The sequence below is a fragment of the Rhinopithecus roxellana genome, chromosome 5 (genome assembly GCF_007565055.1).
Source record: "Rhinopithecus roxellana isolate Shanxi Qingling chromosome 5, ASM756505v1, whole genome shotgun sequence".
NCBI lineage: Eukaryota > Metazoa > Chordata > Mammalia > Primates > Cercopithecidae > Rhinopithecus > Rhinopithecus roxellana.
This window is the reverse complement of record NC_044553.1, coordinates 126,109,692-126,125,990: the sequence shown is the minus strand read 5'-3', so window position 1 is coordinate 126,125,990 and position 16,299 is coordinate 126,109,692. Positions and strand designations below refer to the sequence as shown.

At 50.9% G+C, this 16,299-nt stretch overlaps 1 protein-coding gene and 1 long non-coding RNA gene across 7 annotated transcripts in view; one reads left to right on the top strand and one right to left on the bottom strand.

Moving 5' to 3' along the window:
- Positions 1 to 16,299, bottom strand: part of CYFIP1 (cytoplasmic FMR1 interacting protein 1) — a 110,520-nt gene that overhangs the window by 11,665 nt on the left and 82,556 nt on the right. For all 6 annotated transcript variants that reach the window (XM_030930318.1, XM_030930320.1, XM_030930315.1 and 3 more), the window contains 4 exons: positions 13,856 to 13,943; positions 3,430 to 3,573; positions 2,371 to 2,461; positions 413 to 543 (listed from right to left, as the gene is read on the bottom strand). In XM_030930318.1, coding sequence (XP_030786178.1) covers positions 413 to 543; positions 2,371 to 2,461; positions 3,430 to 3,573; positions 13,856 to 13,943 — 454 coding nt within the window. The remainder of the gene's footprint in view (positions 1 to 412; positions 544 to 2,370; positions 2,462 to 3,429; positions 3,574 to 13,855; positions 13,944 to 16,299) is intronic.
- On the top strand, positions 538 to 3,788 carry LOC115897481. The gene is made up of 2 exons (XR_004057265.1): positions 538 to 1,798; positions 2,328 to 3,788. It is a non-coding gene; the product is annotated as an uncharacterized LOC115897481 (long non-coding RNA).

Genomic DNA, 16,299 nt, shown 5'->3' with positions numbered 1-16,299 from the left:
GAGTGCAGTGGCCGGATCTCAGCTCACTGCAAGCTCCGCCTCCCGGGTTCCCGCCATTCTCCTGCCTCAGCCTCCCGAGTAGCTGGGACTACAGGTGCCACCACCTCGCCCGGCTAGTTTTTTGTATTTTTTAGTAGAGACGGGGTTTCACCATGTTAGCCAGGATGGTCTCGATCTCCTGACCTTGTGATCCGCACGTCTCGGCCTCCCAAAGTGCTGGGATTACAGGCTTGAGCCACCGCGCCCAGCCCATTTTTGTTTTTCAATTGAAGGGAACAAATTCAAACTAAAGTCTCAACAATAGTCACGAGAAAAAATGTTTCCCGCACTGCTGCTGCCACACACCCACTAAAGAACCCACAAAAGAAAGCCCTCCCCGTGGGCGGTGGGGTAGGCCGGGCCGGGCACTCACCAGGCTCTGCTCGATAAGCAGGCAGAAGAGGACGGCGTTCCCCACCTCCCGCAGGTTCTGGAAGCACACCGTCTTCAGCTCTGCGTACTCCACGATGTCCTTCAGCTGGTGATGGAAGAACTCCAGGATGCCTACGGTGCAGGAGTGAGGTGGGGTTGGGGGACTGGAGGGGCCGGGCCCTAGCAGCCGGGAGCCACAGCCGGGAGTACCTGCCATTCTGACACCGCCACCAAGCCTGGCTATGAGGATGGCCACAACGTCCCATCCCCAGCATCTTCCCTGCAGTGGTGGTTTGTTCACCACCTGGGCACGTTCTCCACACACCACGTGGCCCTGGGCCTCGGCTGTGAGGCCTCTTTCCCACTCAACCCCGTATCTTTAGGGAAGGCTATGATGATAGGAACGTCACCACATGACAAGAATAAAGGCTGCACCATCATCCCCAGTGGGGGCGGACAAGGTATTTGACAAAATGCAATCTCTCTTCAGAGGCATGGAAGGGGCCGTACCTCATCTGAGAAAGGGCATCTAGGAAGCCTGCAGCTAACTAACAGCACACCCAACGGGAGGCCGAGCACCATGCCAGCTCGGGAGCAAGGCAGGCATCTCAGCAGCATCCCAGACCACAGAATAAGGCACAAAAAGACGCAAGGTGCAAATATAGGACAGAAGGCCAACGTTCCTCCAGCCAATCGATAGCTTCGACTCCAGCCCAGACAGAAACCGGCAGCTGACTGCACGATGAATGTGGCATCAGGAGGGGCCAAAACTACCCTGGGAAGAGCCAAACAGGAGGCTCAGCAGACCATGAACCCTTGTCCCAGCATGTCTTGCCCGACTGCCCCTTCCCCAAGGACCAGCAGCCGGACACGGCCCCTCCTGCCTTACAGCCGCAGCCCCTGCCCCCGCTCCTCCCAGCTCTCGGCACCGCTGTGGGGACTCAGCCCCACTTGGTGGGGGCAGGGACACTCCTGCACCTGTGTCATCTCTGACAAGGTTTCCCTGTGCCACCCTGGGAAACGGCTCCCTCCTCAACATCTGAAATTTCCATCTCTAGTCACGACATAAGCATTGGTTTCATCACCCCAGCGTTCCTCATCTACTTTCTGACAATAAACTGAAATCAGATTCTCTTGAGCCAGGGCCGTGCCGACGGCTACTTCCCCATGGTGGCTGAAGGGGACCTTATGGTCTCCTCAAACACCAGCAACAGCCCTGGGGAGGTGCCAAAAAGCAAAAAGTCCTGGGCACGTGTTCAAGAGCTCAGCCACGCTGGCTGACTGCCCATCAGGACAGTGCCTTGTCGGTCACCCATGTGCAGGCTCCAGTCACTTTACGACACAAGGCTAGTGTTCAGCTGTCCAGCTTTCAAGAAAACTCTGCCAGGTAAGAGACTAAAAGCAGTTTTGTTACGTGACAAACAAAGGTCCCTGTTTTATCATAAGACAATGCTTTTTGAGATCACTAAAGCTATTTAACTGCATAGCCCCAAACCAGCTCACAGCAAGTCATGTGGCCCGTCCCTAAGAGCACACCTGCCTGAGGGCCCCGCAGCTGGACCTGCAGATGGATGGGGGCAGGGGCAGGCCTTGCACCACCTTGGTGGGCCTGTCTCTGAGCCTCAAGCCCCTACAAGCCCAGCAGGGCAGCAGGACCCAGCAGTCGGCTCTCTCGCCTCATCGGGCCGGCGGTTCTTTCGTAGGGGCACGGAAGAGCGTGGTGTTCAGGGCTCTGTCGTCTCAAGTCTTGCAGGCTGACCTCCCAGGCCCCTCAGCTTCCTCGCCTGCAGACAGTGACCCAACACACCTCTTCCTGGTTGTAAGGTGCATTTGTCTGTCTACTGCATCCTCCCACATGGCAAATCTAATCCTTCCCCAGAATTTCTGACTTGAATTCCTTTCTGACCTCTCCACAGACAGCGCTGTGAGCTGCACACGCCCAGAGGTGCCCACACTCACCGGGAGAGCCGTACTCGTGCCGTGGCAGGCGGCAGATTTTGGGCATCACCTCCATCAGTGTCTTCACGTACTGCAGGATTGTGCCTTGCAGCTGCGGGGGGACAAGACAGGCTGCGTCAGTCACTCCACTCCACTCTGCTAATGCCTGTGGCCAGCACACGCCCTGAAACAAGTCTGTTAGCAAAGAGCTTGGTAACGAGGAGGCTGCAGGATCACCTGGCAGGGGAAAGAAGCCCACCCGTGGAGAGAGAGCAGCCGTCCCCAGGTGGCTTCCCGTGGCTGGATTCATGTTCCGAAACCGGACTCCCCTTTCAAGAGGAAAGTGGTCCCGCGGTGCTGCAGTGAGAGCAGAGCTTTGTTGCCAGGGGCCTCCTACAGGGATGCACCCCAGCATGGTGAGCACTGCCAGCTCCAGGGTCCCCCAGGACGCCATCTGTGCTCCTGCGTGCGGCCCCAGGCTCAGCTGTGGTGAGGTCCGCAATCCTGACACCCTCCAAGCTGCCACATGTTTTGGCGGAGTCCCCGGCGGGTCCTGGAAGGACCTGTTTGGGTCACGGGGTAATGGCTGCGCCAAGTGACCAAACTCTTACGTGGTCTCAGTCACAGAAGATTGTTAAAATAATAAAAAGGATGAAAAAGTATAAAAAGTAAGTTATGTATAGAAAACTAAATCCAGGCTGACCAAGGTGGCTCACACCTGTAATTCCAGCACTTTGGGAGGCCAAGATGGGCAGATCTCTGGAGCCCAGGAGTTCAAGGCCAGCCTGGGCAACATAGCAAGACCCCATCTCTATACATACAAATAAAAACTCGATGTATCCGTTAAAATAACCTGGACCCATTCTTTTAAGTTTGAAAAGATGAGGGAGGTATCAAATTATATATGGTCAGAAGTGTTTGAATTGAATAGTAATTCAGTGATTCATTCAATTCATTCATTCAAGTAATTGAATGAATCCAGCTGTTGGAGGATCACAGTCCAGGCAGAGAAGACCCTCTGGCTTGGGTGCCCCAGGGAATTCAGGCTGTGAGAAGGAAGCGTGTCCAGGGAACACTCACCAGGCTCTTGACGACCTTCAGCAGCTCCTCCATGACCACGGCGATACCCTGGTAGCCGAGGAGCCGGCAGATGACTTGAAAGTGTGGAGGTCCCACGAAGTTCCGGTAGCTGCCGTAAATGCTGGAGTAGGCCAAGTTCAAAGCCTGGAAAACAGGGCACAGAGCTCTCAGCATGGCCTCTGCACACATGTGCAGATGAAGAATTGCATGAGAAGATCATTCAACACACACAGGCTCAGGTGAAGGGGTCCGAGTGTGCTGACTTGTAAAATCTACTGCCCTTAACTGGTACAATTATAAAACCCACTCAGCCTGCCACCAAAAAGAACCTGCTAAAATAGAAAAAGAAAACAAAACCATGTGTTGCAACATTTGTTGAATTGCCAATTTGGAGTCCCCCTGCCTCCCAGTCTCCCAGCAGGACGCCCAAGGTCGGACCCTGAAGGGGCCGGGGGAGCTGCCTTCTCAGGATGCACAGGGCACCCCTGGAGCTGGGAGAGACCCCTGTGGGGTAGGAGGGGGAGGAAGGTAGTTAGGGTGTGTATTAGTCCATTTTCACAATGCTATAGAGAAATACCCAAGACTGCATAATTTATTTTTTAAAAAAGCAGGTTTAACTGACTCACAGTTCCACATGGCTGGGGAGGCCTCAGGAAACTTAGTTATGCACAAGGTAAAGGGGAAGCAAGCACCTTCTTCACAAGAAGGCAGGAGATAGAAGAGAAAACAAAAGGTGAAGCCCCTTATAAAACCATCAGATCTGGTGAGAACTCACTCACTATCACAAGAACAGCAGGCGGAAAACTGCCCCCATGAGCCAATCAGCTCCCACCAGGTCCCGCCCTTGACATGTGAGGATAGTGGGGATGACAACTGGAGATGAGATTTGGGTGGGGACACAGCCAAACCTTATCATTCTGCCTCTGGCCCCTCCCAAATCTCACGGGTCCTCACATTTCAAAATACAATCATGCCTTCCCCACAGTCTCCCAAAGTCTTAACTCATTCCAGCATTAACTCAAAAATCCAAGTCCAAAGTCTCATCTGAGACAAGTCAAGTCCCTTCCGCCTGTATAATAAAAAAAAAAGGTAGTTACTTCCTAGATACAATAGGGGTATAGGCATTGGAGAAATTGGTCAAAACAAAGGGGCTATAGGCCCCATGCAAGTCCCAAGTCCAGTGGGGCAGTCATTAAATCTTTTTTTTTTTTTCCTGAGATGGAGTCTTGCTCTGTCGCTTAGGCTGGAGTGCAGTGGCCGGATCTCAGCTCACTGCAAGCTCCGCCTCCCGGGTTCCCGCCATTCTCCTGCCTCAGCCTCCCGAGTAGCTGGGACTACAGGCGCCGCCACCACGCCCGGCTAGTTTTTTTGTATTTTTTAGTAGAGACGGGGTTTCACCGTGTTAGCCAGGATGGTCTCGATCTCCTGACCTCGTGATCCGCCCGTCTCGGCCTCCCAAAGTGCTGGGATGACAGGCTTGAGCCACCGCGCCCGGCCTCATTAAATCTTAAAGCTTTGAAATAACCTCCATTGATTCTGTGTCTCACATCCAGGTCACACTGATGCAAGAGGTGGGCTCCCACGGTCTTGGGCAGCTCCACCCTGTGGCTTTGCAGGGTACAGTCCCCCCCCGGCTGTTTTCACAGGCTGGCATTGAGTATCTGTGGCTTTTCCAGGTACACAGTGCAAGCTGACTGGAGGATGGCCCTCTTTTTACAGCTCCACTAGGCAGTGTTCCAGTGGGGACTCTGCGTGTGGGGCTCCAACCCCCTATTTCCCTTCTTCACTGCCCTAGCAGAGGTTCTCCATGATGGCTCCACCCCCGCAGCAAACTTCTGCCTGGATATTCGGGCATTTCCACATACCCTTTGAAATTTAGGTGGTCCAACACCACATGGAAGCCACTAAGGCTTGGGGCTTGCACCCTCTGAGGCAACAGCCTGAGCCGTACGTTGACCCCTTTTGGCGACTGAGATGCAGGGCGCCAAGTCCTGAAGCTGCGCAAAGTGGGGAAGGGTGGCGGGGGCAGGGCGAGCCCTGGGCCCAACCCAGGAAACCATTTTTCCCTCCTAGGCCTCTGGGTTTGTGATAGAAGGGGCTGCCTCGTACATGTCCTGAAAACATTTTCCCCATTGTCTTGGTGATTGACATTCAAAATTTCTGCAGCCAGCTTGAATTCCTCCCCAGAAAATGGGGGTTTCTTTTCTATCACATCATCAGGCTGCAAATTTTCCAAACTTTTATACTGTGCTTCCCTTTTAAACATAAACTCCAATTTCAGATCTTTCTCAAGTTCAATGTACCACAGATCTCCAGGGCGGGGCAAAATGCGGCGAGTTTCTTTGCTAAAGTACAGTAAAAGTGACCTTCGCTCCAGTTCCCAACAAGTTCCTCAACTCCGAGACCACCTTAGCCTGGATTTTATTGTCCATAGCACCATTAGCATTTTGGTCAAAACCGTTCAACAGACTGGGTGTGGTGGTTCACCCCTGTAATCCCAGCACTTTGGGAGGCTGAGGTGGGTGGATCATGATGTCAGGAGTTTGAGACCAGCCTGGCCAACATGGTGAAACCCCATCTCTACTAAAAATCCAAAAAAATTAGCTGGGAATGGTGGTGGGTGCCTGTAATCCCACTACTCGGGAGGCTGAGGCAGGAGAATTATTTGAACTCGGGAGGCAGAGGTCACAGTGAGCCAAGATTGCACCACTGCACTCCAGTCCTGGCAGCAGGGTGAGACTCTGTCTCAAAAAACAAACAAACAAACATTCAACAAGTCTCTAGAAAGTTCCATACTTTCCCACATCTTCCTGCCTTCGGAGCCCTCCAAACTGTTCCAAACTCTGCCTGTTACCCAGTTCCAAAGTGAATTCCACATTTTCGGGTATCTGTATAGCCGTGCTCCGCTCTGCCAGTACCAGTGTACTGTATGAGTCCATTTTCACCCTGCTATGAAGAAATACCTGAGACTGGGTAATTTATAAAGGAAAGAGGTTTAATTAACTCATAGTTCCACATGGCTGGGGAGGCCTCAAAAAACTTCAATCATGGCGGAAGGTGAAGGGGAAGCAGGCACCTTCTTCACAAGGTGGCAGGAATGAGAAGAGAGAGCGAAGGGGGAAGAGCCCCTTATAAAACCATCAGATCTCATGAGAACTCCCTCACTGTCACATCATGAGGGAACCACTGCCACGACCCAATCACCTCCCACCAGGTCCCTCCCTTGACACATGGGGGTTATGGGGATTACAATTTGGGATGATATTTGGGTGGGGACATAGAGCCCAAACATATCAAGGTGGTTCCTGCAGAAGGACACTCCTCAGATTGTCTGAGGACACAGGTGCAGATAGCAGGAGACCCCTACTATGAGTATTCAGTGCTGTAAACCTCCCTCTCAGCACTTCTTTAGCTGTATACCACAAATCTTGATATATTTGCATTTCACTCAATGTTTTTTTTTTTTTTTTTTTTTTTTTTTTTGAGACGGAGTCTCGCTGTGTCCACCAGGCTGGAGTGCAGTGGCCGGATCTCGGCTCACTGCAAGCTCCGCCTCTCGGGTTCACGCCATTCTCCTGCCTCAGCCTCCTGAGTAGCTGGGACTACAGGCGCCCACTACCGCGCCCGGCTAATTTTTTGTATTTTTAGTAGAGACGGGCTTTCACCGTGGTCTCCATCTCCTGACCTTGTGATCCGCCCGCCTCGGCCTTCCAAAGTGCTGGGATTCCAGGCATGAGCCGCCGCACCCAGCCTCAATGTATTTTTTAACTTCCCTTGAGACTTCCTCTTTGATTCAAGGATTATTTAAGTGTGCTAATTTCCAAGCATATAGAGTTTTTTGTTATCTTTTTGTTATTGGTTTCTGGTTTGAATTCATTGTGGTTGGAGAACACTCTCCATAGGATTTCAGTTCTTTAAATGTTGTTGAGGTGAGTTTTATGGCCCAGGGTATGGTCTGTCTTGGTGAATGTTTCATGGGAATCTGAAAAATGGATATATTCTGCTGTTGTGGGGTAGAGTATCCTACACATGTCAGTTAGATCCTGTTGGTCGATGGTGGTGTTTAGTTCTTTTTTACTGTTGCTGATTTTGTGTCTACTTGTTCTGTCAGTTACTAAAAGGAGTGTTGAAATCCCCAACTGTAACTGTGGAATTGTTCGCTTCTCCTTTTACTTCTGTTAGTCTTTCCTTCAAATATATAAGCCTTGCTGTTTGATGCATCAACATTTAGCACTGCTATGCTTTCTTGGTGGTGGTTTGACTCTTATTATGATGTAATCTCCCTGGCAATATTCCTTGCTCTGAAGTTGACTTTATCTTATATTAATACAGCCACTCCCGCTTTCTCCAGCCTCCACCTATCTGTCTGCTTCCGTTACTGATCCTGCTTTGTACCCCTTTGCTGGAATAAACTGCAGCTGTGAGACTGAGTTCTGTGAGTCCTTCTAGTGGATCATCAGATGTGTAGAGGGTCATGAGACCCCCCCAAAACAAAGAGCCAAAACTGATTATAAAATCCTACAGTGACCAGATTAGATAACACGGAAGGACAGAAACCCCACCCAGTGTCTGTCCCAGGCCCAAGCCCTGCAGCCCCTTGCAACCTTGAAGAAACCATCTACAGATCTTCAGCCCAGACACTCTCCTTCCATCCTCTCCTCAGAGCAGCACCCTGGGCTTTATGTGCTGGGATTCTGTGTAATATTTTTGGTTGATAACAGGTTCAATGTTTGAAAAGAAGAACATGAAAGTCATTAGTGAAAGCTAATGACCTCATGTTACAAGTGAGAGAATTCATTCTCAGACCCGCCCTGACTGGCTCAGGATGACGGCTGGTAGAGGAGGCATCACTCAATGAACACATGGTCTCAGTGTCCCGTTTCCCAGTAGACTCAACTCACCCCAAAGATGACACATCCGACAGACAACACAGCTCGGGTAACAAACAGCAGATGTGACTTAACTCCTCAGGGGAGTGGGAGGAGGCACCACCTCTGGGGAAGGGGACCGTCACAAACACGGTGCTGTACAAGACTTAAGCTCAGAAGAGGAAGCACTCTGGACGTCCAGTCACACAGCTCGGTTCAAGACAGCCTCTGCGGCCCATGCCTGATAGAGACTCCAGCCTCGTTCGACAAGCAGAGGAGGTGGGTCACACCACACAGAGCCAGCTCTGGACTCACCAGTCGTGCGACTTGGGTTCTCTAACTTTCATGACACTATGAGCCTTCATCTGTGAACTGGGGACAACCTTACTTGAGAGAGAAAGAATACTAGCAATGTGCTCAAAAGGGTGTCTTGCTGAGAAGCAGGCATGCTGTAAGTGGTGACATGACCAAGAACCAAAAAGATAACATTGCATAAATGCGTCCCTCATCTAAGTTAATTTTATTCCTGCAAGATACTAGCCCTACTTCACTATTCATAAAAAAAAGCACTCATCTGTTTTTTGAGTGGATTCCTGTGTATTCCATAATCACACAGACATACACTGTGCCTCATACTGCAGCAGAAGCAAGCGCACATGGCACGCGTGAGTGCTTGTGAGTACAAAGGCTGTCTGCTGCAAGCACATTGACTCAAACTCAGACATCATCTGTTTTGAGTATCCAGCCTTTTTTCTGGGTGGATACTTTGAGTGGGTGGTGGTCAACATCAATGTCACTTGTATATGTCTAAATAATCTAATAGAAAATTACTGATTTAGGGCTGGGCACAGTGGTTCACGCCCACATTCCCAGCACTTTGGGAGGCCGAGGCTTGAGCTCAGGAGTTCGCGACCAGCCTGGGAGGCAGAGGTTTCAGTGAGCTGTGATTGTGCCACTGCAATCCAGCATGGGTGACAAAGCAAAACCCTGTCTCAAAAAAAAAAAAAAAAAAAATCAGTGGTTTATGGCCAGCCGCAGTGGCTTATGCCTTAATTCCAGCACTTTGGGAGGCTGAGGTGGGCAGATCATTTGAAGTCAGGAGTTCGAGACCAGTCTGGCCAACATGGTGAAACCCTGTCTCGACTAAAAATACAAAAATTGGCCAGGCATGGTGGTGCACACCTGTAATCCCAGCTGCTCGGGAGGCTGAGGCGCAAGAATCACCAGAGGTTTCAGTGAGCCAAGATCACACCACTGTACTCCAGCCTAGGGGACAGACTGTCTCAAAAAAAAAAAAAAAAATACTGGTTTAGGTTGTAATAAAAATGACACAAACAGAGTTTCTGAAATGGAGGCAGACATCTCTAACAGCAAGGTTCAAGTTCAGTTGCAAATAGTTGAATTAAAAAAATCAAATTCACATCATCAAATCCTTCTTTCCCTCCAAAAGAGCATCAGCTTTGCAAACGCCCCCAGGTGCCCGTTCCCTGGAGCCATCCCTGAGGTGGTGCCCAGGCACACAGGAGAGCAGGGTGCTCTGGCGGTGTGGGGCTGACTCAAGGCCACCGTGCACCCTGCACCACCACCCTGGAACAGCGGGCTCATGTCTGCGTCTTAATGGAAGCAACAGTGCCTGCCCGCACTCCCAGAGGAAGATCCTGGAGAATAAAAATGTGTGTCAAGAGCCTTTAACACCACGAAGGGCACACAGACACACTGGGCAGCAAGGATGTCACCACAGTGCTATCCTGGGATCTCAGAAAGCAACCCCAGGAGGCCCCTTCCAGGTCGATCCATCAGAACCGCAGGTGCACGGCCCCACGCAGCCAGGTCGCCTGCCTACCCTTGGCCCGCTTCCCTTGCTTCCACAGCTGTCCTCTCCAGAGGAGGGTGGGAAAGGAGACTCTCTGCCCCGTGCCCTCTATGCACAAACACCTCCCTCTTTATCAGAGAGTGACAAACTTATTTTATTGTTATGCCTAAAACAGGGATTAAAAATTTCAAAGTCAAGAGAAGCTCACAGCACATCTTTTAGTTCATAGAGACCCAAGAAAGTATTCTTTTTTTTTTTTTTTTGAGACACTGTCTTGCTCTGTCTCCCAGGCTGGAGTGCAGTGGCGCCATCTCGGTTCACCACGACCTCCGCCTCCCAGGCTGAAGCGATTCTCCTGCCTCAGCCTCCTGAATAACTGGGATTACAGGCACACGCCACCACGTCCAACTAACTTTTTTTATATTTTTAGTAGAGACGGGGCTTCACCACATTGGTCAGGCTGGTCTCAAACTCCTGACCTTGTGATCCGCCCATCTCGGCTTCCCAAAGTGCTGGGATTCCAGGCATAAGCCACCACACCCAGCCAGAAATTACTCTTACTTGTCAAACTTTCTGGTCCTATCTTCTAAAATAACATTTCTCTCAGTTCTAAAGGTAAAACACTATATTTTACTTTCAGAAGCATCAGAACACTTATTCTAATCCTTTAAAGAAACATCCTTTTGAGTATAACTAATTATTGCATAAAAGTCAGCTTCAACTAGGCGCTACCAGCGGCTCACGCCTGTAATCCCAGCACTTTGGGAGGCCAAGGTGGGTGGATCATCTGAGGTCAGGAGTTCGAGACCAGCCTGGCCAACATGGTGAAACCCCATCTCTACTAAAAAAATACAAAAAATTGGCCGGGCGTGGTGGCAGGCGCCTCTAATCCCAGCTACTTGGGAGGCTGAGGCAGGAGAACTGTTTGAACCCAGGAGGTGGTGGTTGCAGTGAGCCGAGATCACGCCCTGCACTCTATCCTTGGAGATAGAGGAGACTCTATCTCAAAAAAAGAAAAAAGGTCAACTTCAGTCCTTGCTAGAAAGAACATGGGAGTTCCACGTGGAGCAGAATGGAGGTGAGTTCTTAACCACCCACAGGGCTTCGGGAAGTAAGGGGCAGCCCCGTAACAGCTGTGGCATCCTCCTGCCTGGGCATGCACCCCGCCCTGACCCATAGAGGAGAGGCCTGGTCACTGCATTCTTGGCACCCCGGTACCTGTCTGGACCAATGCAGCCGCACGAAATCCAGAATCACACACACTGTGTGTCCACTCCCAGTTTCACAGCTATTAGGAGGCGCTAAAGACAGAGGCAGGGTGGAGGGACACGGTGGAGGGGCACGGTGGAGGGGCACTGTGGAGGCAGCACCGGCCAACAGCCTCGGGAACGTGGAGTGTGCAATGATGGAATGAGCCTGTCCCATGTTCCCCAGGCATTGGCGACCCTGGCCCACACTGTGTCAGCGAGGCTCCCAGCCCTGGCATTTTTCTCCCTAAGGGAGGCAAGGCCGCCCCCCACCCCCGCCTTTAATCTTGTCTTAGTAACAGGCGAGAGCCCACTACCTTCAAACATCTGCACCCTAGGGAGGATCTGAATTGTATTTTGTTTTCAATTGCCATCATAGCATTGCTAAAAAATAACCCCTAAAACACTAAAGATTGGCCGGGTGCGGTGGCTCACGCCTGTAATCCCAGCACTGTGGGAGGTCGAGGCAGGCGGATCACCTGAGGTCGGGAGTTGGAGACCAGCCTGGCCAACATGGTGAAACCCCGTCTCTACCAAAAATACAAAAATTAGTCAGGCGTGATGGCACACACCTGTAATCCCAGCTATTCGGGAGGCTGAGGCAGGAGAATCACTCGAACCCAGGAGGCGGAGCTTGCAGTGAGCCGAGATTGCGCCACTGCACTCCAGCCTGGACAACAAAGTGAGACTCTATCTCAAAAACAAAAAAAAAAACCATATTTTCAAGGACATAATGTTTACATAGTCACCCTTGGTCCACATGCGCCCCGTTTCCCAAAGAGGCCTCTCACATCCCTTCATCACATCACTGCCCACAGGTCAGAGATGACTTGTCTCCCCCGCTCAGGGATGCTGACTGCCATAAAAAGGCCGCCCCCAGCCCACACTTGCTCTTTTCAGGGGCAGGAGAGACAGGCAGCCTATGCCGAGGCTTGGGTCCACCAAAAACCAAAGCCCTGATTCGGGTGTCTGAGGTTTCCCAGGTGTAGACGCTTGTGCTCCTGCCAGGTTCAAGGCACCGCTCCGCAAGGAGAAGGAAGGCGCCCAGAGGACTGCAGTGAGAAGATCTCGCTCTGAAGAGCAGAGGGTTAGAAAGGAATGAGTGGGAAACTGTTCCCACCGCTCAGATCTGGCCAGTGCCTCAGAAAGCCTCCAGCTGCAGCGCGGGTGCGAGCAGCAGGGCCTGGGCCCTCCCCATCCCGGCTCCAGGCATTTGGCAGATGGGGGAGATAATGTCCTGTGACTGTCCCCGCTTCCTTCCTACCAGCGAGGACACTTACTGACGAGTGCTGGCAGCCTGCCTCACCATGGGGCCCGGGGACACCGCGGCTCAGCGGGGAGGACGGTTCCGCTCTTCACAGTGAAGCGGGGTCCTCTGCCCTCATCCTGGGGCCCGCTGGCCCTTGCCACCATCATTGTTCCTTTCCCAGCTCCAGTGAGGCTGGGGACCTGCTTGTATTTGCTCTGCTCTATTTTTTTGGTGTGTCTGCTCATTTCATCTCTCTTCTTTGCTACAGTGTTTATATTTTCCTTACTAAATCCTAGGGGTGCTTGAAACATGAAGAAACTAGCCATTAATAATACTCAGACTTGTGGCCGGGCGCGGTGGCTCATGCCTGTAATCCCAGCACTTTGGGAGGCCGAGGTGGGCGGATCACAAGGTCAGGAGATTGAGACCATCCTGGCTAACACGGTGAAACCCCATTTCTACTGAAAAATACAAAGAAAAGTTAGCCTGGCGTGGCGGCGGGCGCCTGTAGTCCCAGCTACTTGGGAGGCTGACAGGAGGCTGAGGCAGGAGAATGGCGTGAACCTGGAAGGCAGAGCTTGCAGTGAACCAAGATCGTGCCACTGCACTCCAGCCTGGGGACAGAGCGAGACTCCGTCTCAAAAAAAAAAAAAAAAAAAAAAAAAAAACCTCAGACTTGTGATAAGCCCAGCCTCCCCCAGCGTGGACATCGTCCCATCTCACACATGGTAGACCCAGGTGCTCCGGGTTTCCGCCCTCCAGGCGCAGGCTGACATCCTTGTTTCTAGATGTTAGACCCTCCCTGGGCTCACCCTCCTAGCTCAGCTCCTCCCTCTGGGCGTCAGACCTTACAGCTGGCCTGGGCCTCCTTGTATCAGGAACGCACCTGAGCCTCTTCCACTTGTCTTCTCAGCTTGATGCTTTTAAACCTGGAATCTTTCAACAATCTCACTCGTGTTTGTGCCGGGAATGAGGCCAGGCCCAGCCTGACACCTATCTCAAGGCCAGAGCAGTCCCAGCACTATATGCATGCTAGTTCTAGGTGAGCGCTTTTTTGGGTTGGTTGGCTGGTTTTTGTTTTAAATTACTGCTACGTTTCAGGAAGATGCTAATAGAATGGAAGAAAAAAACAATATTTTATACACGGCGCAATACATTTAGGTCACGGCAACCAAACTGATCAAACTACACTTCAAAACATGCTTCACTGTGAACTTGCAGCTCGTAAGAGGAACACACCGGAGCCTACCTTGGATCCATGCAGATACTGGGGTTGTGCATTCGGCTGCTTATCTCTTTGAAATTCCTGAGAAAATGGTAATACTGTCCGAACAAACCTAAACAAGAAAGATTTAAGAAAGAAAAAGAAACCAAATTTAACAATAGTTCTTTAAAATTCAGAAGTCCTCCATAATCCGCCTACTAAATCTTCCTCCCAGTCAACTGATACAGTCATCAAATAGGAAAATTCTAGTGAATCGAAAACCATAGAACGAAGGAGATATCAAGACTCAAACATGATACATGCACCCAAGGCTCAGGAGCCACAGCAGGAGCACCTGGGGCTGGGTCTGTGATACCAGAGCCGCCTCGAGCCCAGTGCAAACCTCAGGTAGCTCGTGGGCTCTGCTGCACTTCCAGACATGGCGAGGATGGTGGGACAGCCGCCTGCGACAAGAACAGCGATGCCCCAGGGGTTCAGATCACAAGTGACACACCAGCAGGGACGACAGGGACACTTAGGGATTTGTAACCCACGCGATGAGTCAAGAGATTGTGTCTTGATAATGGATTAGGGGCCACTTAAAATCACGTGTCCATCTTCAAGCAGAAACATCAAACTTAGCCAAGGCTCTCAAATCGGAAGGGCTCGTTTAAACACACACAACTTCTGCAAAGAAAGAAAAATTTGTGGATTTGCTGTATGTAATTCCAAGCACTTGATTAACTCATATTCCACTTCAGGAAATGGAAACAGATGTAAGTGTGGAAATATTGCTGCCACACAGAATGTGTGCATCCAAGAGGACGTGCTGGGCAGAGCAGCAGCTGCCAGGCCCCCTGACCACCTACTGCGGCACTGCTGGGTGTGCCTTTCCAAACGGATCCTAAATCCCTGTGCCATCAGTATGCCAACATCCCTGGGTGCCACAGCCCTCCGTGCTTGGCGTGCATATCTGTCTGCATGTCTCTGTGCACCTGCATCTGCTTGAGTCCATGCATGGAGATGTTATCTGCATGTGTCTGCAAGAGGATGTGTGCATGTCTGTGTGTCCCTGCGCCTGTGTTCTTACACTCGTTCCAGGAAGTACATTCCATCAGGAGGCGCCACGGTCAGGGTGATGCTCAGAAGAGGGAACCCCATTTCCCAGAGATTCCTGGGCACTGCTCACACCCTTGACAGCAGCACACCTGCAAAACCACAGCACACCCGTCAGCCTCCATCCACCTCCGATGGTGACGGGGGGTGTGCAGGAGAGGACAGCAAATAAAAAATCAGAATACAAATCCATGCAGGGAGCCAAGCGCCAGGATATGATGCCACTTATGTTACAAGAGGCTTTTTTCTTTTTTTTTTTCCTGAGATGGAGTTTCACTCTTGATGCCCAGGCTGGAGTGCAGTGGTGTGATCTCGGCTCACCACAACCTCCGCCTTCCAGATTCAAGCGATTCTCCTGCCTCAGCCTCCCGAGGAGCTGGGATTACCAGCATGTGCCACCACCACACTTGGCAAATTTTGTATTTTTAGTAGAGACAGGGTTTCTCCATTTTGGTCATGCTGGTCTTGAACTCCTGACCTCAGGTGATCCAACCACCTCGGCCTCCCAAAGTGCTGGGATTACAGGCGTGAGCCACCGCCCCTGGCCTACAGAAGGCTTTTCTACGTCTGCTTAGAACACAATGTTTTCTCTGCTTAGAATTTTTAAAATGATGGTTAGATGTAGAAAGCAGGCCTTAATTTATTTTGTCTATGATACAACTCAGATACAGTTGAAGTAATGCAATTATTCTCTATAGTATTATTTAAAATTTTAATCAAAATACTAGTATATGATACATGATATAATACACCTTATTCTATGTAGAGATAATTATATATACACATTTATAATCTATATGTATAGATTATATATATATATATTTCTTTTTTTTTTTTGTCACCCAGGCTGGAGTGCAGTGGTGTGATCTTGACTAACTGCAGCCTCAACCTCCTGGATTCAAGTCATCTTCCCACCTTAGCCTCGTATCTGGGACTACAGGCCACTATGCCTGGCTAATGTTTGTACTTTAGACATGTACAAGACGGGGTCTTGCCATGTTGGCCAGGCTGGTCTTGAACTCCTGAGCTCAAACGATCTGCCTGCCTTGGCCTCCCAAAGTGCCAGGATTACAGGTGTGAGCTACTGCGCTCAGCCTCTATATTTCTTTTTTTTTTTTTTTTTGAGACGGAGTCTCGCCCTCTTGCCCAGGCTGGAGTGCAGTGGCACAATCTCGGCTCACTGCAAGCTCCGCCTCCCGGGTTCACGCCATTCTCCTGCCTCAGCCTCCCGAGTAGCTGGGACTATAGGCGCCGTCACCTCGCCCGGCTAATTTTTTGTGTTTTTAGTAGAGACGGAGTTTCACCGTGTTAGCCAGGATGGTCTCGATCTCCTGACCTTGTGATCCACCCGCCTCGGCCTCCCAAAGTGCTGG